The sequence below is a fragment of the Polyodon spathula genome, chromosome 17 (genome assembly GCF_017654505.1).
Source record: "Polyodon spathula isolate WHYD16114869_AA chromosome 17, ASM1765450v1, whole genome shotgun sequence".
Taxonomy (NCBI): domain Eukaryota; kingdom Metazoa; phylum Chordata; class Actinopteri; order Acipenseriformes; family Polyodontidae; genus Polyodon; species Polyodon spathula.
In genome coordinates, this window is record NC_054550.1 from 28,726,442 (window position 1) to 28,750,372 (window position 23,931).

General features: G+C 34.8%; 1 protein-coding gene across 5 annotated transcripts in view; it reads right to left on the reverse strand.

Annotated features, from left to right (window-relative positions):
• Positions 1–23,931, reverse strand: part of LOC121330134 (mirror-image polydactyly gene 1 protein-like) — a 61,962-nt gene that overhangs the window by 1,534 nt on the left and 36,497 nt on the right. For all 5 annotated transcript variants that reach the window (XM_041276424.1, XM_041276427.1, XM_041276426.1 and 2 more), the window contains 3 exons: positions 23,129–23,236; positions 14,724–14,818; positions 5,594–5,824 (listed from right to left, as the gene is read on the reverse strand). In XM_041276424.1, coding sequence (XP_041132358.1) covers positions 5,594–5,824; positions 14,724–14,818; positions 23,129–23,236 — 434 coding nt within the window. The remainder of the gene's footprint in view (positions 1–5,593; positions 5,825–14,723; positions 14,819–23,128; positions 23,237–23,931) is intronic.

The window sequence follows — 23,931 nt, forward strand, 5'->3', positions numbered from 1 at the left end:
GTCTATCTGTAGTGCTGTACTGTATAACCTCAGCTTGTTGTTGAATAGTTCTGAACTAAAGTGGAATTTTGGCACAAGCAAGAGAAACAAGGTAGAAAAGACTAATATTTAGTAAGGTGACTAACACAGAACAGATTGGGGGCTTGGAATTCTGAGAACAATAGTTGCAGGAAGCTTTGCATCTTTCCATTTACTGAGTGTTCCATCAGATTCATAAAATTACTAGACATATTCTACTATTGTGGTTTATATACTAAGACATTGCTGGTAAAGATACTCATTTATTGCACAATGCATTTGGAGAAAGCCTTTTACAAAGAATGCAATGAAACACAAACAAGCCAGTGTTGCATATAAACCACAAGTAAGAGTGTGAGACAGAGAAAAAACAAAAACAGAATACACAGCTACTGCTTAGAATTATTTGTATATAGAGGAACATGGCTGTATAAAAAAATTGTTTCACACATGTGCATTCTGAATATATATATATATATATATATATATATATATATATATATATATATATATATATATATATATATATATATATATATATATATATATATATATATATATATATATATATATATATATATATATATATATATACATACACACACACACACACACACACATATATATATATATATACATACACACCAACAATTACCTGCTGTTAGTGGTCACTATTGCCAAACACTTCTTGTCTAATTCAATTGAATAACATTTAAAAACATTTTATTTTTCAAGTCATGACTGAAAGTCACAGAAATGATTAAAATTGAAATATATTTTCTCAGATCAAAAACTACATAAAAAAATGGTGAGATAACACTGATTTTGGTAAAACGCTACCCTGCAGTCTTAATAAATAATTGCCTGAATTGGATATAGACGGATGTTATAAATGAACCAAATACACACTACATTTCATTTACTATGTAGATATACAGTACATAAACACCGAACATAGCAGCCTGTCACCTTTATATTCACAAATGTAATCAAAAGGACTACTACTAAAGAAAAAGCAATCTGAACTGAATGGCAAAATCTGGAGGTGCCCATCTGCAGCTCCTGAATTGATGAAAAGAGCTTTGTGTTTTTCACAGCCAAGTTTGATTCTTTCGGTCATTAGATATTCTGCTCAGATCCCATCAATGGAGCGGCTCTCTTACACCAATGTGTTAAATTCCCTTCCCCTCATGGTTTCCTTTGCCAGCTTTACTACAGAAAGGCTGCTTGGTTCCAGCCAAATTCTTCTCACAGCTGTGTTAAAAAGGATCGTCAGAGCTTCTTCCCAAAACCCATATGTGTCTCTCGCCACTTGCCTGTCTGAGGGTCACCTTGCATTCTGGTGCGATTATTTCGTATTAATTTCTGGTCCTGAGATACGTTTTTCAGCCCTTTCTGGGAAGGATTAGCCCTTACGCTGGGTATAGCTCCAGCAACCCAGTCATTCAATCTGAAATCTACCTAGCACACCACACTTGGATACAAGATTCATTTTGTAAGCAGAGGAATACTGCAGATGTATACTGATCAAGCAACAAACCCTGGATACAATATTAAGCCGTATCACTATTCATGAATGTATCTTCCACTAAGATCAATTGTTTAACACCCTGAGACACTTTCAATCTACCAAAACCTAAGCTTAACAGGATGTGGTTCTGCAGTGCTGTTACAGGTGAAATTTAAAAAAAAATATATATTTGTAAAGCATCGAGTTTAGGATTATATCCAAATGCAATCCGCAATTTCTCTAGGAGGGAAGGAGTGCATTATAAAGATTGGTGCAAAACCTACTGTCTGTAGAGTGTGACAGACAGTGCCCCTTTTTTGACCCTGAACAGAAACATATAGTTTAATCACTGGAGGTACAATAATTGTGTAACCAAGAGTTTCAATCTGTTTATACATTTATTAATACAAATTACAACTACGTTATATAGTCGAGATTTACACACTTCCAGACTGTCGCAGATAAAACCACTGTAATCAAGTTTTTGCTTGTGGTTTCTAAGATAATAGCATTGTACCCCACCGTTGTAAAGTAATTTAATACAAAAAGTACTCTTATAATAATAGTACTAATAGCCTTTGAAAATTGAATTTGTTTGGAATTAAGAATCATACATATTTTACCATACACATTTTGTTATAACTTGAATGAAGTTCATATTGCCGTGCAGCTATTAATACTGACAGTTGCATTGCTGAAAGTGGAGGGTAGCCATGAAAGAAAACGCACATTAATAATATGTAGTTAAAATAATAAACTTCATTGGAATAAGTAGTAGCGGTAGCTTATTGGAACAACTTCAGCAGATCAGATTAACATACAAGGGCACTGGAACTAGGGGTTACAGTTTTGTTCAATGGCTTTCAGCACCCCAGCAAATACAGCGTCTTTCACGCAGCCCAAAATTTAGCTGTTCAGATGTCATCATGGTTTATCTGTCATTTTACAGGTTCACTATATTTTATCTTTATTTTTCCCCAAGTCCTTTTGTGCTTAGATTTAACCCTTCAATAACATTTCCATACTCCAGACACAGAAAGATTTAACTGGTTTCTTGTTTGGCTACAGTAATGCACAGCTGTCTCAGAATGGCATACAGGCATAGAACAGATCAATTCGCGAAGGCTAGGTTTCGTAATGATTCTTTATCATTTCAGATTTAAGAAAGATTATGGTGGCAGCATTAGACTACGTTCACTACAGGTTCTACAGAATTTTGGTCTTTTGGCCATCTGCAGTGTTCGTATGGGAAAGTGAAACTGAAAGAGGATAAGAAGAAAGACAGTACCACAGTTATACAACAGATATTTATCAAACCAAAAATCTATAAATAATCTTAATCTTAACCAGTTGAAAAAAACAATAAAGTTTAATTGAAGGATGGGATGCATTGCAGTGCTGCAGACATGTACGAGAAGAGCCTGGGTAATTTGATATCAATTCTGAGACACCCGCGTAATTGAAGTACCTGACTACTTATTTGAGTAAAACAAAATGTTTGCATGGTCTTCAGTCTCTGATTTCGAGATCCTACATTAAGTGTGTGGCTTAGCTGATGATAAGGACACGAATAACAGTCCATAAAATCCATAACATTCTAACAGGACAGCAGCAGAGAAAACAGCATCTGCCAAAGAGAACAGTGGTGTGAAAAGACTGCATGTCGTTGCTGTGTAATGGAAAGGACCAAGCTAAACAAGGCTGAATGTTCACTGCAACTGTTTAGATACAGTAGACACTGTATTTATTTCTGTTACAGAGAATCAACACTTTAATAAAACCACCCAATCATATCAACCACTTTTAAAATCTAACTGGATTCTACCTTTACACGCTGGGCGTGTCTAGACTTTGCTACTGAAACCTCCAGCTTTCAAGTTGGGATCGGATTAGAAGCTGAGTGTAAATGATGGGGCTATAACCACCCAAATTTCACAAATTAATAAAGATAAAACCTAACATTTAGTTTCAGCACACTAGTTTGCTTTTTGAACGCACAGCCTTAATGTGAGCTATTAAACTATAATGGTTTAATTTTTGTTTAGATAATGTTTGCTTTCCTACACAATTAAAGTTAATTCATAATTTAGTAAATATAAACCGAATACCCTTTTTGCAGGTAAAATAGACGACTAATATCCACTTAATGCTGTGTCTCCACTGCATTGCAATGCTACATCATTAGTCTCTTGAAGAGAACACTTTGGAGGCTTTGTTATAGCTTCTTGCAATTGCAAAACTGAGGCCTTTGAAGCTAAATTAAATCATAGTAAATACTCTGTTATAAGGACAATAAAGAAACTCCCCTTTTTATCTGAAACTGGGGAAACTTTCCCTGTGTCTTCCCAGAGCCCTAAACTGTCCACCCCCATCTGCTAATTCATCCAGCAAACAGATCAAGCTACTGGTGCAAAAGTATGTTTGCTTTATGCTAAGAACCCCTGTGTGACCCTTTCTGGAGAGCATGGATACATCTGGGAGAACTGCCCAGACAGTGCAGAATCATCAGCATGGAGACTGGCTGCACAATTTACATTTTCTTTTCTTTTTAATTGCACCATTTTTTTCAGGGAGGTGGGGTGAACTGTTTCAAAGCAACACCTAATCCCAACTTCCAAGACTCCCTTAAATTGCAATTGTGCACGATACCGCTACAAACACAAAAGATCTTGACCAGAAACAGACTTGCTGCAACAGACAGCTATGTCATTTTTTTAGCATGTACAAGAATCCCAAATCTGCCTAGAAATGACAATACAGTCGTCTCGGTCTAAGAGAACACCTCTCGGGAAGCAAGCGATCTCTTAGCTGAAGTGTTCTCTAAGACAGAGCTGACCACCGACACAATATGGATCAATAAATAAATGTGTATTACTTGTCATGATGCACGTGCATCAACATATGAAATGAACAGAATAAATAAGAGAATAGCAATAGGCAAGTGTATGTTAATAAACTATAATAATAAAAGTAACAGACAAACAGTGCTCCTACACACATTAATGCAGCAGCTCTAGATTAATTATGAATACATGTACAGTAACAATATTCACACACACAAAAAATTATTTAACAGAATGGTGAAGCAACTCACCAGAATGGGAAACACCAAATTGCTCGGCGACTTGTGTCTGATTTAGATTTTTTTTTTTTTCCCCCAAGAGCTCGAATAATTTACTACTTTTTGTAGCAAGAGAAAGAGTGGCGTGTTTCACAGTAGTTTACATGCCATTTACACAATGAAGCAATGATAAATTAAAAGACTGAATACACTAGTCAGTGTTCCTCGAGACACTCTCGCAATGACAAGTTCGTTTTAAAAAGATTGAATAAACTATTTTAATTTAATTTAAGTCTGATGATGAAGAGTTATCAGGTTATAAAACAGTGCTGTACCAGTTGTGAACAAATCCCTATCGGTGCCAAAAAGGTGTTCTTTTAAGCGAAGTTCCTGTTACTTGAGGCGGAGCATTTACAATGGGAAAAATTAGTTTCACCACAAGGTTGTTCTCTTAGCCAAAGTGATCTCTTAGCAGGTGTTCCTAAATGCACATATTCCTATGTCTATGACTCACATGATTATGATATTCTCCCAGGAAGGAAATTAAAGGCAAATAGATGGATACATGTGTCCCATCTATGTTGCCCATTAAAGACTGATATGCCTGGGTATGAAACTGTTTTTATGGACTACCTAAGACTTTGTTGTTGTACATTATACTCCCCAAACTCTTAGAAAGAAATTCAGAAATAATTTAGTAATTCTGCAGTCCTGTAAAGCTTTGTTTTGTTGTTGCTGGTTAACAGCATATAAACTCAATATGGCATCAGTACCTTTTACAGTACTTTATAGTCCACCAAGAATGGCAAAGCCTGTTACAGTGTTGTACAAGCCTGACTGTAAAAGTAACAGAATAGAGAACAACTGATGTGAACAGACATAAAACAGGCCCCTGCTCTATACATGGCTGCTTGAGAATGGAATTCAACAGAGGGAAAAACAACAAAAACAGGCCGTTTCTTACCAACTAATCCTTTCAAAGAGAGACAAGGCAAGCAACTTACTTTTGAACTTTTTCATGAGCCTCTTTTTGGGCCTCCAAGGACTGTTGGAGCTGGGCCTCCATGTTTGCACGCTCCGAGAGGGCAAGCTGCAGCTGGGTGATGAGCTGGTCATTGTGGAGGTTGGCAAGTGACACAATACCCTCTTTGGAGTGGAGAGCGTCTTCATAGGTGCTCAGAGTGCATTGAAACTGCTCCTTCAAGTTGGCCTCTTGAGACAAAGACTTGTGTAAACTGTGGACAATAAAGAAATATTTATAAAAAAAAAAAAAAAAAAATAGCTGTAAAACTGTTGCCCCCATTTCATACAGTATGTTCTAAAGCGGACAACAATGTGTTCCATATGAACCCCTTTAATAAATTGCCTAAATGCATTATTGCATTGTTCATTGCTTCATTACAGAAATAAAAATAAAAAGCATTTTCTAAAACATAAAAAAATGAAATCATAAAAAAGGAAAACTTATTACTGTATTATTCCAAAAACATTTTTGTTTTCCATGCATTCCTTACTAAACGACAAAGCCTTTCGGTTACAGCAATTTGTTAGGAATGTACTTTTTGTTTATCCTTTGCAGGCAGTGTTCAGAAGCAGTTTTGCGTACTTATCGGTCCTCTTGCATTTTTATCCGCAAGCAAAACTAGACCTGTTTTTATTTCAATTCAATATTTTAAAAAACAAACAAGCAAACAAAAAAACACTCTTTAGAATGGTATATGGGCTTTTCCCCCACATCAGACACTCTGAGGTAGGGGATTCTATTAATTAACCTGGCAGATGTGAAGCAGAAGCACAATACGATTTTTTTTTTTTTTTTAATTTACATAACAATTACTTTGAGGGCTGTAACTGCCCATGTGTTTTATAGCGACTCTGGCTGTGTGTATTATTAAAGCATGGGGTTGTGTTAGTGGGTGGTTCGTAGACTCCGCAACAGTGTTTTTTCAGATAAAGATACTGGACTTAATCAGGGACACCTGATGTGTTATTGGGATTTTTTTTTAAACAGTTTTGCTCTGACTTGTCTTAAATGTGAACCAATGGCTTTGACAGCCACATAAATGTAAAGTAAATGAACATGTAAAGTTGTATTTGAAAGACGCAGGGTGACTGAGGAATGTGAGTGTCACCATAAAGTAGATTATAATAAATCACTTATAATAAAAACAAACCATGAAAATATAAGCGAATACATGAGAGAAAAGCTATTCAACAACAAACGTTAAAAAAAAAAATCTCTCTCTCTATAATACAAGCTTGTTACTCTTCATATATTTGAAGTAATTCCTGTTGCTTGGCTTTCACCAGCTGAGCAATATTCACCAGAGCGGGATTTTGTTTCTACAATGAATGCATCATACACCTGTCGATTACAAAGGTTTGTTTGCACTACTGAACAAAAATGTGCCGCGTTGTAAAGATAGAGTAATGAATGTCTGATGTATGTTTCTACATTTATTGAGTTATATTTTTCATTCTACCTTAAATATCTATATCTCTGTAGGGACACGTTTACTCAATATCTTTCTCGTTTACAGCCATAGTTGTTTAACTGGCTATCAAAACAGAGTTTTTTCTGGAATATATGAAAATGATGCAAAAAAACCAAATGCTTTAAAACTTTTCGATTTAAGAAACCGACCCGCACACTTCATTACAAAATAACACTGAATGCTTCAGGTAAAACAAACCACACAAGTGACACAATAACCCTGTCCTTTTTATTACTATTATTTGTTTATTTAGCAGACACCCTTATCCAAGGCGGCTTACAGAGACTAACTAGGTTGTGTGAACTATGCATCAGCTGCAGAGTCACTTACAACAACGCCTCACCCGAAAGATGGAGCACAAGGAGGTTAAGTGACTTGCTCAGGGTCACACAATGAGTCAGTGGCTGAGCTCGGATTTGAACCAAGGGCCAAGACCACACAGCGTCACGTCCTTAGATTTTAGTTCAATCATCTCAAAAGGGATGCAAGTTAGCTTTAGGAAAATGTATTTTTAAAAACAAATAGTACTCCTTCTTTTAATTTTTTTTTTTTTACATAAAAAGAGCAATACATCATTATCAACATTAGGATCTTTCAATGTTAAAATATTGGTATTTAAGGTTCATTGGATACAGTCTTGAGCATGCAAGTCTCAACTTGACCTTGTTAAGTGACCACAGAAACCTTACACCTCTGCAGTGCTAAGAATTCGCGTAACCAAAATAGTTTCACCAAAATGTGTCAACAGTTTTGTACATGTCTACAGCAGGTAAACACTGGAGTATGTACTGTGTAAATGGACCATCTCCCACTGGTTTTCCCCCTCTAGTTCTTCAAGCTTGGGGGAGTTTATGACGTTAAAGTGTCGACACAAGTGTTAGTTAACACACCTGTTGTCACAGTTGAGCAGGCCTGAGCTGACACTTTCTATGTGAGTGATCACATTTTATACACTAACAGAAACTGGATTGACCTTAACAATGAAAGCATGCACTAAGTTTACCAATCAACGGGAAATGTCACTCTGTGTCAACAGCCTGTATCAATAGACAAGTTTAATATTCAAACTGAAAGTCAGTACAAGAAACAATGTCAGGAAGTAATATGAACAGAATGTCACTGGAATATATTACCATATAGCTTGACTTAATGCACAGATTTGACAGAAACCTAGAAGCGCATATTAGAAAGGTGCTTTCCAACTGATAGCACGAAAATGAAGTTACCAGCTATTAAAAGAAGTGAAGACGCCTTTGAATGACTACAAACTACTGCTCATTTAACCACATTGCTGCCTTATATGACCTACATGCTTGTATTGAAAGTATTTTAACATTTTATAAAAACAATATTAAACTGCAGGTCTGTCATCTGGCAAAATTAAGAAAAAGCATTTTAAATGCTTTACTTATGCAAAGTAGGACCACCTTTACCATCACGTTGCAGCTTATATTACAAAAAAAATCTGCAATGTTTGTTATAATTACATTCATGTACAAAAGCTGTATTTGTTTCAGTGACACAAGTGCACCATGACTGATGAAGTAAGCACCAATAGGTTTAGAAGAGCACTTTGAAGACAAATGGCATAGACAAGATCATCTCTTACTGAAAAAGTGACTGAAAAAAATAGAAAATCATGCAAACTGCACAAGATGTTTAATGTCCTGGAATTAAGATCAATGAAAAGGTTTCGCTCTTAGATTTTTATAAATAAAAGGTAATCACGAAGACACAAATTAAAATACTAGTAAATATTTACAAAAAAAAAAACCCCAAAAAACCTAGCAAAAGTAAATATTAACACAATGCTACAATATAAACTCAAGTTTAGCCTGCAAAGTTCAGGACACAAATTTTTTTTTTTTTTAATGAAGTTGATTTTTTTACCTATGAAAAGAAATTGTGAAAACATCCATTAACTATCTATATACTATCCATTAAGTTATAAAAAGGAATTTTTTTTTTTTTTTTTTTTTTTTTTTTTTTTTATTTTGTGTTACATTGTATGGGGTTTTGCCAAATGCACTCCCTTTAAGGTAAAAACAATTATTTATGTATGAAATATTTACTACAAACTATCTAGAGGTAATATAGTCTAACATGTTAAGCGATCATACAAAATTTCACAAATTATACATTGCAACTGCACCATATGAATTACACGTTTTCTTTTCTTTTTATATTCAGTTTTTTTTTTTTTTTTTCCCAAAACCCTTTAATTATTAATCTGGTCACCAGAGGGGTGGATTCACTGTCATTCCCACAAGCAAATTAAGTGCAGCAATAAAATGAAAATATCTTTATAGACAAAAAAAAAGGGCGCCACTAGGGAGACAGGTTAAGCAATAATGCAATGAGCGCTTTTCATTTTAAATGCAAGTCATCTTCACTCTGGGACATGTTCTCGAGGATTGCCCTGCAGTAAGACACTGCAAAGAATCATTACCACCAATAAATAAACAGACCAATATATTTACTCCTGATTTGCAAGGTAAGATAATGCAGTACAATACAAAATAAAATACTATATTATGCAAGCAGAAAGAAAGAATTTTTTGGTCTCTGAGATTCACATATTAGTATACATTTTTAATCTTATTTTCTTGTTTATTAAAATAATACATAAATAGAAAGGTCATTTACATCACTGTATATAACACTAAAAAGATTTGCATTGTTTTACTGACAGTTTTCTTTTAAATAGTTATGTCGACCAACAAAATATAATTTTTTTGTATCATTTAATGAAACAGTAAGGTCTTATATAAAAACAGTATTAATTACCAGTGGTTGACATCAAGGAAAGAATACTGTACTCGGCAGGACAAAAAAAAGAAAAAAAACATTCAACTTCCTCTAATACACACAAAAAAATACAATAAAGTAAAATATCAAAAGCTCTTAATGAGCATAAAGCATTTCCCAACCTTATCTAAAAAAGGGATTAGGAGAATGAATTGTAAAAAAGCAAGATAGCCTATTGATCTGCAGATACTCATTCATTTATTTTATTGTTGAAGGTGTGCAAATACAGTTTGGTACCAGCAGGTTTTATTCAACTGAAGGGCTGGCACAGCAGGCTATCAGGAACAGTCAGGTTAGGGACATTTTCTCTTTACCAAAGCAAATAGCAATAAATAACGAATCTCCTATTGCCTGACGGGCATAGACGTAGTGTAGTAACAAAATATGCTCTGTGTTAATTATAAGCTATGATGTTTGATAACAATGACCTTCTTCCTATAAGCCTCGCAGTGCAATATGCACTAAGTGGACATAAAAAGACCAGACGTAATATGTACAGGTTATGATATTTACCCTTTATTTAGGTTTCCAGGTAATTATGTTTACATTGCTTTAAAATTATATGAGTCATTCTGGCCCATCGTAGATTTTTAATTAGTCTGAAAGGAAGCGGAGTGTCTGTTTTTTTTTTTTTTTTTTTTTTTGAGCAAGAGGAAATCAATTCTGATTCGATATTGATAGGCATTGTGTGATGTAAACTGTGTGCTTGCTTTAATTAAATGCAAACATGTTGGATACTAAAGTCCAGAGGCCATGACAACAAAAGCTAAAGAGGATTGCTTAACAGCAGATCAACAGATTTTCCTTTTTTTCAGGTAATTGTGCAATCAAAGCCAGATTAAGTGCAGACTATTAAAAAAACCAGTCCGTTTCAGGTCCTCTTTAGGAAAGGGTTTATATATATATATATATATATATATATTATATATATATATATATATATATATATATATATATATATATATATTATAACGCATGTTTTAATTACAATTGAAGTGCAAGTAGTCTATTAATACGTCCCCATGGTTCTGCAAGGAGAAGGAGGATTTGAGGAGAACTACCCCCTTGTTCTCAAAAGCTAAGTGTTGGTTAATATTTAATAGCACTAGAGGCATTTTATCAAACTGACATGTAAAAGAACATTTTAATAGAGACTTATCTTTCTTTGATCTAAATAAATAACTTCCACAGTTATTGCAGAAAGGCACAGAGTCACACAGCGTTGACACCAAAGGGTTCTTAAAACGAAGCTGCCTTCAAAACCTTTAACTTGAATTCAAAACAGGAGCGATAACATGTTCTGTGCATTAGCACTATTACATCAGGCACTACAAAAATAGGATTCCCCTTAGAATCACCCCTCAATATGGCACAGTGTCAACAAGCTCTGCTGAAAGGTGCAGCGTGGCAGTGCCTTAATGGTATTTGGAAGTAAGGAGTCAACCAAACCAACTCTGCATGTTTCCTTTATAAAAAAAAAAAAAAAAAAAAAAAAAGATTTCGCCCGTTCAACTGAACGCAACACAAACCCTTTGTTTCTGACTCAATCACAACAAATCACAATTAAACAATTCATATATATAGTGGTCATGATCCTAAGGTATATTCTCTTGAAACATCTCTACCAGCCAATACATAAATACATAATTACATAATTAAAAAAAAAAAAAAAAAAAGACTTGCTGTCACTGGTAAAACAACAGGAAACTAAAATTAAGCAGACAAACATTTTGGCTAGTGCCTTCTTCAGTGCACAACACTGGCCATGATCAAGCAGGAATAGCTGATGCAATGCTTAAGTGAATTATTTTGAGATCACTTTTAACATCTATAACACATCCCGCGTGATGTAGATACTGCACAACAGAAACATTTTCACAATCTACAGTACATATACTTCACTTTTTTTGGTTTCTCATATTTTTACTTCTTGTATGATCCTAGATCCTCATCTCTACTATCTTATCACATTGAACAGTTAATCAGTTAGAGTATCTGTAACCAGATTTGTTTCCCTTTAAAGACCCAACTACTTGTATCTGTATTCAATACCTAAAACCCACACAATGTAAATTCTTTGAATACAATGAGTTCCCATTGCATCCAGAGGGGGAGGAAACCAGAACAATGAAACAAAGGGTTTTTGTTAAATTGCTTTAACTTCTATAGATTTTTTTTTTTTTTTTTAATGCAAATACTATTTCTCCAACTTCTTCCATCAGGATACATTACTTAAAACAGGACCAGCTCACAACAAACTAAACCTGCAGCACTAGTTCTAAAAGCAGACTTTCATGATCTAATCAATCCAGCGATTTAAAACACTGACTGAAGCTTTGCCAGCTGTTACCTGCCCCATCAGGTGATGAACTTGCGTTTCCATGCAGACTCGTTACGTTTGAAGACAGAGTGAAGAGTGCGCCACCATTTGTCTGTTTAAAGTAAAATTTTCTGAATGAAAACAAAAATGTGACTTTTCCCCTGTCTTGGATACATTCAGAACAGAAAACACTGTTATAGAGGGGCACTAAAATGACGGCAGGCATCAGTTTAACATTGTTAAATTCCACTAATCCTACACAACTGTAACATTCTTGTACTGAATCTTGCTCAGGAAGAGCAAGATTACATGGCATATTTTATTATATCCACTTAGGGTCAATATATCATCACTACACATTCAATATTTTTTTTCTTGTATGACTAAAGCTACCAATTATGTATAAAATTAACACAAGCACTTTCATTACACCAGCCCTCACCCAAAAACAAATATGGCACAATCTACTGACTTTTTTTTAAGAAACAGTTCTTGGATATCTGGGGAATAAACTTGAATAATATTTGTTTAAATTGGTCTATATTACAAAACCAGCTATTAAAATGGTGCTAATCTATTTTATTAGCAGTTAATCTTATTTATTCCAAAGAGATTAATTCACTGGTTGTGCATGTGGCGATAGGGGTATATTATTATTTGAATGCAGCTAGTTCACAAAACTTAAATTGAAGGTTTGAACTAAGAAAAGACAATACCCACTCAAATTTGGCCCCATTCCTACATTTTCGCCATGGAAATATTGCTTCTAAATTTTAGTTGTGTGGGCATAAACTATACTGTTGGAATGTGATATATAGTTTTATCATCCCTTATCTCATTATTTTAGTTAAGGTCCTCTGTAATTATATAAGGGTTTACCTGAAGGAAACATTTCTTTAATAGTTTAAAGATGGCATAAAAACAGAACATTACATGTGTTTGGCTACAGGTAACCTTATAAAGAAACTTTCCACATGTTATTCCCTGAAGCTAAATACTCAGAAAAAAAAGGTACACATTAACAAATAACAGCAATGCACATCTTTGCACAAGTAGAAAGATAATGCACACTGGAATTGACAGTTATTGTTTACAACTTTGCGTAACTGAAAACAACAACAAAAAAAGTCTCTCCAGTGGTGTGCTTTGTTTTCTGTTTAACTTGGTGTCATGATAGCAAAGAAGGGTATCACAGTCCTGAAACAAATACGATAAGCTGCTTTTGTAGTTCAATCCGTGTCAGAGACACTGGAGTCAAAGAATTCAGGAAAGAAATCCAAAGCCCCTCACATTTTACAATTAATGGCGCTCAGAATAGCTACAAAAAAGACCACCAACAACACAGGCTCGGTTCGCAGCAGGGTGCGAGAGAGACATTGTTCACAGGTGAAATAAAAAGGTGGAGACCAATTAAAAAACACAATGTGCTAACGCTTCTTTGAGGCTTTTACAGATTCACAATATTTAATTATTCCATTACATTTAAAACATCCTACACGTACTGTACTGGCTGCCCGGCAAATATGTTAGGGACACCACGAGCCAGATTTATGCCAAAATGTAGTTGCCACCATTTTTTTAATATGTAAATTAAAACTGTTAATCCTGCCAAAACTCAGCCGTTTCACTTGTATAATTAAAAGTGTTCCTGAGTTACTAACAGTATTTCCATTGAAGATAAATCATTGCAATTCAAGAACTAGTATAAAGGGTTATGACTGTTTAAAGTAACATCCTTTCACAGTTCTCTGGCTGCATTTTTTATTTCTGTTGCGTGACAAATGCCACCCAAATCCTTTATATATGCAATTTACACAGTAACAACCAAATATACCAATTGACTGTCTAAGAGTACAAACTGTACCATTATCAGTCACAAACTGCAAGGTACTGTATTAACCATTTTCAAATTTTTGGGTGGTCTTCTCTACAGAGCTGGGAATACAACACTTTGTTCTAGAATATGCTTTAATACTTGGTTGCTGAGTCCTTCACAGCTACATCTTACCAGAGTAATCTTAAGAGAGCATGTTACAGAAAAAAGCAACATTTAACAATTGGGATTAATGATGTTTGTTATATTGATAATATTAACAGGAAACAACTACAGCATACATTTCCAACATAGGCATATACAGATAGCCTTGTTTAATATTAGAAATAAGAACAAAATATTAAGTAAAAACGTGTGATCCAATTTTCTATAGCATAGCATAGCATAGTTTATTGTTTAAAAAAAAAAAAAACACTTTTAAAACTCATCAGTAACTCCAATCTAATGCTGACATAACAAAACAGTGGTCCCACCATTGAATTGCACGGAGTTCTTTCAAATCTCAAGCTATTTCGGATTCTGTGCACGTAGAACTTGTGGCATGCAGTCTGCACAGAGCAGGAGTTCCAGCACCCTCCAGCACTGTGACACCTTGTGCCAACACACACGTTTCAGGAGTACAAAGTTCAGCACCAAAAAAAGGTTGAAAAGAAAAATCAAAGAGAACTAGCATTTACCTGTAATAAACACGAAGAGTCTGGATTTCATCTTCTAATTTTTTGGATTGTTGCAGGGCGCTGTCCCTCTCCTGTTGGATGGACAGTAACTGAGCCTGTGGATAGATACTGTATGTCACTTTAATGAATGGTAGAAAAAAAAAAATGTCCAATTCCGCTATCACTACACTATTGCATCACTCAGGGTAAATGGTGAAGACAGTCTTTGTTCTGAAACAGATATCAGTGTCCAAAATATAGAAATGATACACAGATTAAAGTGCATGCACAAGAAGTTTTATACCCCCTTCACTATGCTATCATATTTTTTAATACATAAGAAATGTACTATGCCATGACTCATTTTATCCTTTATTACAGATCATGTAACTCTCAAAATGCAGGAAGAGTATGTATTGAGTGCATGATGTTTTGAGAAACCTTGAGTTTCAACTGCTGCATTCCACAATTGAAGTGAAAAAAGATTATGATCAGTTTCTTTCCTGTAAGTTCTAATAATTAGGAAGATGCAATTCCCGGTATTTTTGGACATAACATACAATGGTTGAACTTTGGACAGGTACAGGAGCCACAGTTACAGGGAAAAAAACAGTAACTTTTAAATGCATTCAAACTATGTAATACAGTCTGAATTTAACATAATAAAACAAACTATTTAGTTTTTAATTTTTATTTTAAATTTTAGACTCATCTGCCATAAAATCTTTATTTTCACATGCAAGATGTGATGTCATGTATCAACATTCACCATATTCACTTTAATTCATGACTAAACTGTGCTGTGGTTAACAAACTACCCAATTTACAGTAAAAGCAATCTACCAAAAAAGCTATGCTAATACAAAAAGGAATTGAAATTTTGCATAACCAATAAAGTATCACACGCAGAAATCAAGCAAAAACATGTGGGTTGATTCAATTTTTTGTACAGTATAATTTGCATGTATACAATTGAAAAAAAATGCTGCACAGATAAGACAGTTACACAATTTCTGAATTAGGTAAATTGTGGGTATGTGATTCAACACTTGTTGCAAGTAGCCCCCTAACTCCATACAAAAGGCATGTCCTTTTTATTAAACCCATTAAAAGAATACCAACAAGTATGGGAACAGACAATAGGTAAATGCCCTGGGTATCCTGTTTAAGCATTGTGTCCATCTATTCAACGCTTATTCAAAAAACAGTGTGTTCAAGGCAAAGAGGCTGGTCACAGAGAGTGCAAAGCACAAGGTAAACAGTGTACTGTCATTCAATGGATAGGCTGTTAAACCATGTGCAGTAATTAAGCTCTTGCTAATTACCAGCCGTTGAAACAGATGTGTTGACTATCCTTATTAGTCAACAGCTGGGAGAAGAGAACAATTGAGATTCTCTATACCTACAGCCAGCTGCTTTACAGTAATTGCCTGCAATCTATAGCTTAAGTGATAAGAGATGAGAGGTACTGTACAAAACAGCCATAGGTGCAATGAAAAATGCATAGCTGTTATTGATGACCGAAATGTAATGATAGCTGAATCGTATTTAAGTTAGGATAATGATCTAGACTTCATGCTGTGTACCATCTGCTCGGTGCCATCTTGAGATGCTGCATATACACCCTGGCCAGGCAACGCCTTTCTTTTTCTGAGTTGCAGTGACTCATATTCAACACTTGTTTCCAATTAACTTCCACATTCAATAATTTAAGAACCAATCACTAAAACCATGTTTATGATGATTTTAAAAATGAGATCAATGCCATTGTCTGGCAGTATCTGGCTGTAGAGGTATAATCATCAACAAACTGACTAGATATTAGGATTTAGTATATAATATTTTTACTGTTCAATTGAAAGGCTGTACATGGAAACTTTCTTTTACTTAAGGAGCACATTTTTTCCAACAATGATCACTTATTGGCCTGTGACAGGCTGGCGAGTGGTGACGTCAGGTCAGAGTGCAGGAAGGAAAACAAAGAAAAGGACTAAGGTGCAAAAAGACGTGGCGTACGCCATTTTATTTCAAACACAAAAATAAATACAATATTTAAGCAAAAACAAAACACTTGCTCACAGACCGAAATAAAAGATTTAAACAAAATAATCACGAACACAAAAAGAAAATAATAAACTCCAGGTCAGGCTGGGAAAATCGCCTTCACTGTTCCTGTACATTTTTTTATTTTTAAATTTCTTTTCTCTCTCCTCTGTTCCTCATCTGAACTCCCACCCAGACTGCAGAGAGCTGCAGGTTTATATACCGGTGACCAAATGGAAATGGCCACCTTCTGCACGAGGTTTTTAATCATTCCTGGCAGAGGATGAGTTACTCCCTCGCCTCTGCCAGAACACGTCTAAATAAAAACAAACCAATAACAAAACAAAACGAGGCTACGCCGTCATTTAAACAAATACAATAAATAAATCATAATAAACAAACACAAAATAACACAGGGGTGGAGGGGGAGACCCCGTTCTAAAAATAAATCACGTACAGGGCTCCTCGCACTGTTACACGGCCACTTGAATCTTTTGTTGTAAGAATGGAGCCAGTCTATCTTTTAATTGTTATCTAAAACAGTCAGACCTAGTGTCAACGTAGCACTTAAAGCAACAGAGATAAGACCCATAGCAGACTGGTCATGCACAACCTATTCTGCCCCCTGTCACCCCAAAATGACAAAAAAAAAGATAACCATAAGATAACAATATGAACAACAACAACAATAATAATAATAATAATAATAATAATAATAATAATAATAATAATATGTTGCATTTTTGTACTCTGATTCATTATGAGCATCAACAATTTACTCAAAGCCTCCACTAGTGGTTTCTACTATTATAACAACCTTGACTTGCATAAAGAAGGAAAACCATTGAGTAAAATAGTTAGCCGAAGGGCTGGAGAGCGGTACAAGAATGACTGTCTGCAGGCAACAGTGAAGCATGGTGGAGGTTCCCTGCAAGTCTGGGGCTGCATTTCTGCAAATGGAGTTGGGGATTTGGTCAGAATTAATGGTCTCCTCAATGCTGAGAAGTACAGGCAGATACTTATCCATCATGCAATACCATCAGGGAGGCATCTGATTGGCCCCAAATTTATTCTGCAGCATGACAACGACCCCAAACATACAGCGAAAGTCATTAAGAACTATCTTCAGCGTAACGAAGAACAAGGAATCCTGGAAGTGATGGTATCAACATCATCGAATCTGTCTGGGATTACATGAGGAGAGAGAAGCAACTGAGGCTGCCTAAATCCACAGAAGAACTGTGGTTAGTTCTCCAAGATGTCTGGGCCAACCTACCTGCCAAGTTCCTTCAAAAACTGTGTGCAAGTGTACCTAGAAGAACTGGTGCTGTTTTAAAGGCAAAGGGTAGTCACACCAAATATTGATTTGATGTAGATTTTTCTTCTGTTCACTCACTTTGCATTTTGTTAATTGATAAATATAAACTGTTAACATGTCTATTTTTGAAAGCATTCTTACTTTACAGCATTTTTTCACACCTGCGTAAAACTTTTGCACAGTACTGTGTATGTGTATATATATATATATATATATATATATATATATATATATATATATATATATATATATAATATATCCATAATCAGAGAATCAGAGAATCCACGGTGTATCAGGAGGAAGCATGCTCTGGATAAACTGTGACACAATCAAGACTAAACTGCTTTTCTATTTTTACACACACATCTTGGCTCATCTTAAAAAGCAGGGTTTGTCTTATGAACGTCATAGTGCATCCAGATACGATTACATTTTCGCAGTAAACTAAGACTACGCATTAGTGCATTGTAATGAATATTTCTGATCATAAAAGACGATTGCTCTATTCAAAGCGTTCTACAAAAATGTACTCACCTGGCAACTGTGATATGCAACAAAGTTACTACAGCAACAGGTAACGTCAGTGTGTTAATGATTGACTGATTGAATGGGGGAAAACAGGAGCAGAATTAAGAGGACAAAAGCTCTCAATACCAACCTTCTAACCAGAGCTATTAATCACAATAAAATATTGACAAATATAGGTGTGTTTTGAACAACAATGAAGTATTTTTGACATGTTCTGCTTAAGTTAAATAATTTATGAAGGCTGCATGTAGATTTTTAGATTTTTGCATTGCTAGATATAAAGGTTACCACACAACTTAAGTACTGTGTGTGTGTGTGTGTATATATATATGCACAGAGAGAGAGAGAGAGAGAGAAAGAATTGTGGTAAATACTATAACCACATTTGTATTCACAACTAGATAAAGTGGATCTCTAGATATATGCAAAAATTAGACATTTTTATCTATGCAATTGATTTTTAAAACAACACTAATAAAATCAACAATACATATACTTTGTGGAGTTTTTTTTACTGTAAACAGCTGTGTCCAATTATTCTTTTTAAATCAAAATGATATGCAATTTTTTATTACAATTATAAGGTAACAGTATATTTATTAGGATCCATGAGAATTCAAATTTCACTCATATTTTAGCTACTATCTATATAATTTTGAAAACAGGAGTCAACAATATAATTATTTTTTAAATCAAGTTACCACAGTAGCAGCTTTAGTTATCCTTACCTATGCTTAGCTAAGATTGTCAAAATTATCCCTATAACATGTATTTAAGATTTCCATTAAGACTGATCATCTCTTTACTTTTACCAACAAGATCCAGATATTTTTTCTAATATTATTTTTTTCTCATTAATCCAAATGGCTGTTGCCAATTACCTTGAACATATTTACTCCATGAGAACATTTTAATAAAAGCACCAGTATGCTTAGTTCCATTTAACAAAACAAACCAATGTTAACACATGAACCAGAAGATAACACATGTATTTTTGGCATTTTTTACAGTGTTAACATTAAATATAGGCAAACAGTTATCATAGTTGTATTACTTGGTCATTTTTTAAAGCTGCTATGATAGCAGCACCATCGTTAAAACATACTGCAAGCCTTAATGCAACTGAATTTATTAAAAATAAAAAAAAACTATGCTATCAATCAATTAATATTACTAGCATTTCATTTTGAAAATGTTAAAGAGGCCATGCAGCAAATGCAAAGGTCTATATTAGGAACTAATAAATCAGCAACTATATTTATACATCAGGTGGCACAGGTTAGGTCTGTGCAATCAATCCATGCACCAACAAAGACATCTATAAAAAAAAGCACATTCCAGTACTATTTAAAACTTAATAGCTTCATAAAATAATATAACCATTAATAATTAACACTATCATAACCCTTAGGGGGTTCTATTTTCTTTGGTGAGGCCAGCCAGCTACCTCAATGGAACCAAGTCATTCTTGGGCCACTTTTAGACAGTTTGAGAAAAGCTGGAGAGTAAACACAGGTGCTCGAGTCGTGGAGCTGCTGTCAGGGACAACCTCAAATAATCTCAACTATGTGGCATCAACCTTCCTTTCCCGCCCTTCTCATTCAAAAGTCACCTATTTTCAACAGTTCGTAATAAATGAGGACTTAAGTTCTGTTTGTAAAGCTTTCTTTGGAAATAATTACAATCGGTTATCTCGACCCTTCCGAAATCAAATGAGAACAATGGCAAACAAGCAGAAGTCTTGTTCGGACACTAGCTTCAAGAGTGTATGGCACGCCAACAGATTTTACTACAAGACTGTTCTTTTAAGCTATACAGAAAGAGCTCCTGAAGTGGTAACTAAAATAGCATGTAGTAAAAAAATGTACTGTAAAAGAAAACTTCTTTAAGAAGTGATACAATGTTGCTGAAAACAATATAAAAACGTCAGATTACAGAGTTTCATACCACAATTGCACTAAAACTTCATTTTAGTGTTTTAAAGATGCTGATTAGTTTATATCTTTTCTTTCTTTCTTCATAGGATACTAGGATCCAAATACTCTGTTCAATTTATAAAACTACATAGTAAAGCAATATGTTTACAGTGATACTTAAGTCACTGAGCTGCAGCACAAGGACTTTAAATACTTCATGTGGCTGATTATGACAGAACATGGTACTGTCTTGACAATTACTCAAACATGTCTTTTATATTTTCACTAAAGACCAATATTTCAAACAGGATAAACTGAAGTGGCCTTAACACGTGAACACATATACTGAAATACACAAAGTGCAAAATTAAGTAAGAGAAATGAATGAAAAAGCATTAGTGCTCATAATCTTGAGTTCTGAAATAGACAATAAAAGAGTATACTGTAGCAACTGACCTGCAACAGAAAAAAGATCTAACATTGGTCTAAATAAGCGGATTGCTTTGAAACCTTATCGCCTGTATTTGACAATATTTACTTAGCGAAAATGTATGAATCCTAAAAATATGGTCATTTTCACTGCCAAAAACCCCCCAATGTATTGCTATAGCAATAACTTTTTTGCAATAACGTATGATGCCATGTTTATTTTCAAAGTGTTTTGTGGCTCTGTACTCAGTGCTGTAGCCTCATTTTACAACAGATGTTCCCGTTTCATTTTAAATTAAAAACCTAACTCTGTAATCCCAGGAGTCAATCTATAATTAAGGGGATTTACTGAGAAACCAAGCGCTACATTAATAACACAATTTAATATCTTTCTTAATAAACTATCAAAAGGAGTCACTAAGAAATACACTTGTGTACAAAATGTAAAATCTGACCAGCCTTACATCACCAGTGAATCAGATACCTTAAAATAAAAGTATATTCACAGTAAGAGGGATTACAAATTGGGATTTTGCTTGCAATATCCCAGACACCAGTTTATTCCTGCACTCTAAATATATAAATCCATTTAACATATATTTTTATGTTCTCCTCATTGCTATCCATTGCATTACATTATACATTATCACTGCAGTCGCAATTCTGACTTTAATGCCTGAATGTGGCTCACCAGTGCTCAATTGTACTTGCCAGCAAGGTCATAATCTGTAAATCCACAAGCAAATGTTTGTTAGCTGGAGTTAACATTGATACAAACAATCTTACAACCATGAATGCACACATATCATTAAAAGTAGCATGATTTGTGATGGTAACCATACTGCTCTGGAACCCATCTACTGCCTACTGTGGTACTGTATATCTTGGTCTGCCATTCCATACTTTCCAAAATATATACATTTTTCTTTTTACATTTATAATTTGTTGTATTTTCTTATATACGTAACCCTCTTCAAGGTTAAGTAAAAAATTACTGTGTGTACATAACATATACAATAAAAAACTTTCCTGTTCCATGACAATGACAAAAGTGTTCTGCAATGATACATTTTAGGAATCGAGATCTGAGTAAGAAAATGATTAGTTTTATTCACAACCCATACGGCTCCATTTCTGAATTCTAAGATCCGTCACCTTTTTGTTTACAAATGAACCCGACCATCTTGAATATTTAAGATATATTTGGAAAGCAACCATAATTATAAAACATATGAAGACATGGAAAAAGGCTTCTGGTCAAAATATCATAAATGTTTTTATTCAGTTTCTTTTACTGTTTCTTAGTTGGAAAACAGCAGTACAACGTTGAATGCTGGTTGCTGTGTTATGGTGTAGTGCAGGATTCAAAGCCTTTCATATTTGTTTTTGTTCCCACTAGAGACTTGATCATGATAATGTGAAGATATAGTTCCCAATATGGTCTGGGTAACAGTGGTGTTTTTAGATACAAATCAACCAATTATCCCATTTCCCCACCTTTTACGGCCTGTTGACACTTGTCTGTCACATGACCAGGCATCACTTCGATAATGCTCATCAGATAAATAATAAATTCAAACAAGCTTCTGTTGAAGGGTTGAGTGGCATGACTTATTTTTGACTGTAGATCTAATTTCAAATCCTGTCAAATATGTGGTCATCAATAGCCTAGGTCAACAGGTTTATTACTACCAACACAGAGCAAAGTAAGCAATGGACTTATGCAGTTACATTTGAGTAAATATTAGAGTACTCATATATATATATATATATATATATATATATATATATATATATATATATATATAAACATACACACACACACACACCACACACACACACACACACACACACACACACTCACATTGTATCTATTTTATTTAAATGTAAGACAGCCTACAAATGACATCAGTAAAATAATGATAATAATAATAAAAAAAATAAAAAAAAAACTTGCTGTGATATAACCTTGTAAATTTTAAGGCTGTGTGCTTTGCGTTATTGCTGTTTTTCAAATAAATAAATAAAACCCTGTCAAGGGGGTGCTGTATCTGTGTTTAAAGAAGGGGTTGTTGGCAAACACCCAAGTGTACTTGCTCTGAAATGTACACAGCTGATATATGCAGCGCACAGCGGAGTAGGTACCCAGGCCTCATAACCTTAATTTGCCTGGAGCTTGGAAGGAGATTTACCTTCAGAGCACGTTCCTGATTGTTTTCGGCAGTCAGATGTCTCATGTTGTTTGCCGAAGTCTGGCTCTGCTCTTTCAGATGATGAACCTCCTGCTCTAAGCGTTTGCACTGTGAAAAAGGGAAAGGATCTCTTTGAATATATTAGCACAAAATTGTCTTCAGCCAAAGCCCTTGCAGGGCTCAGCATTTAACTTGTCCAAATATATGCATGCTTCTCCAGTTGCCCTGCCACCTTTTCCCTTTGGTGGGTTTGTTTTTGAAGGGTTCAAAATAAGGCCTTTAGTTCTGGAAGTCGAGGTCAACTTCATCACGGTTGGCAAAGACCTTGAAAAATAAAGAGATGTTTGAATGATCAGTTTGCTTTGAATAAAAGCACAAATAATTTACCAATTAATTTAAGTCTTAAAATAAGATTATAATAAGATGTTATAAGGAAAAAAACATCCATCATGTGAGGCTAGGTTTCATAAACAGGGACAGTGGCTGTCAGACAGCAGATTGTCTCTCACAACTTACCATTGCAAAGATATGCATTGTGCGTGTTCGTTTGTATAAAAGGGATGGGGGGGGGGGGGGGGGGGGACTGAAAAGCGAGTGTAAAATAATCACCTGACATTACCCACAGCTCCCGAGACCAACTGTCCTATTATAACTGGGTATTTGGGTTTTAAATTTGATTTATTCACCGTGAAAGTTCAGTTTTCATGTCATGTTATTGCGATAATAATGCAATATCTCAAGTCAACACCATTGTGCACACATGGCAGCCAGTGCTTTCAATAAGAGCTTGACTTTATAATTGC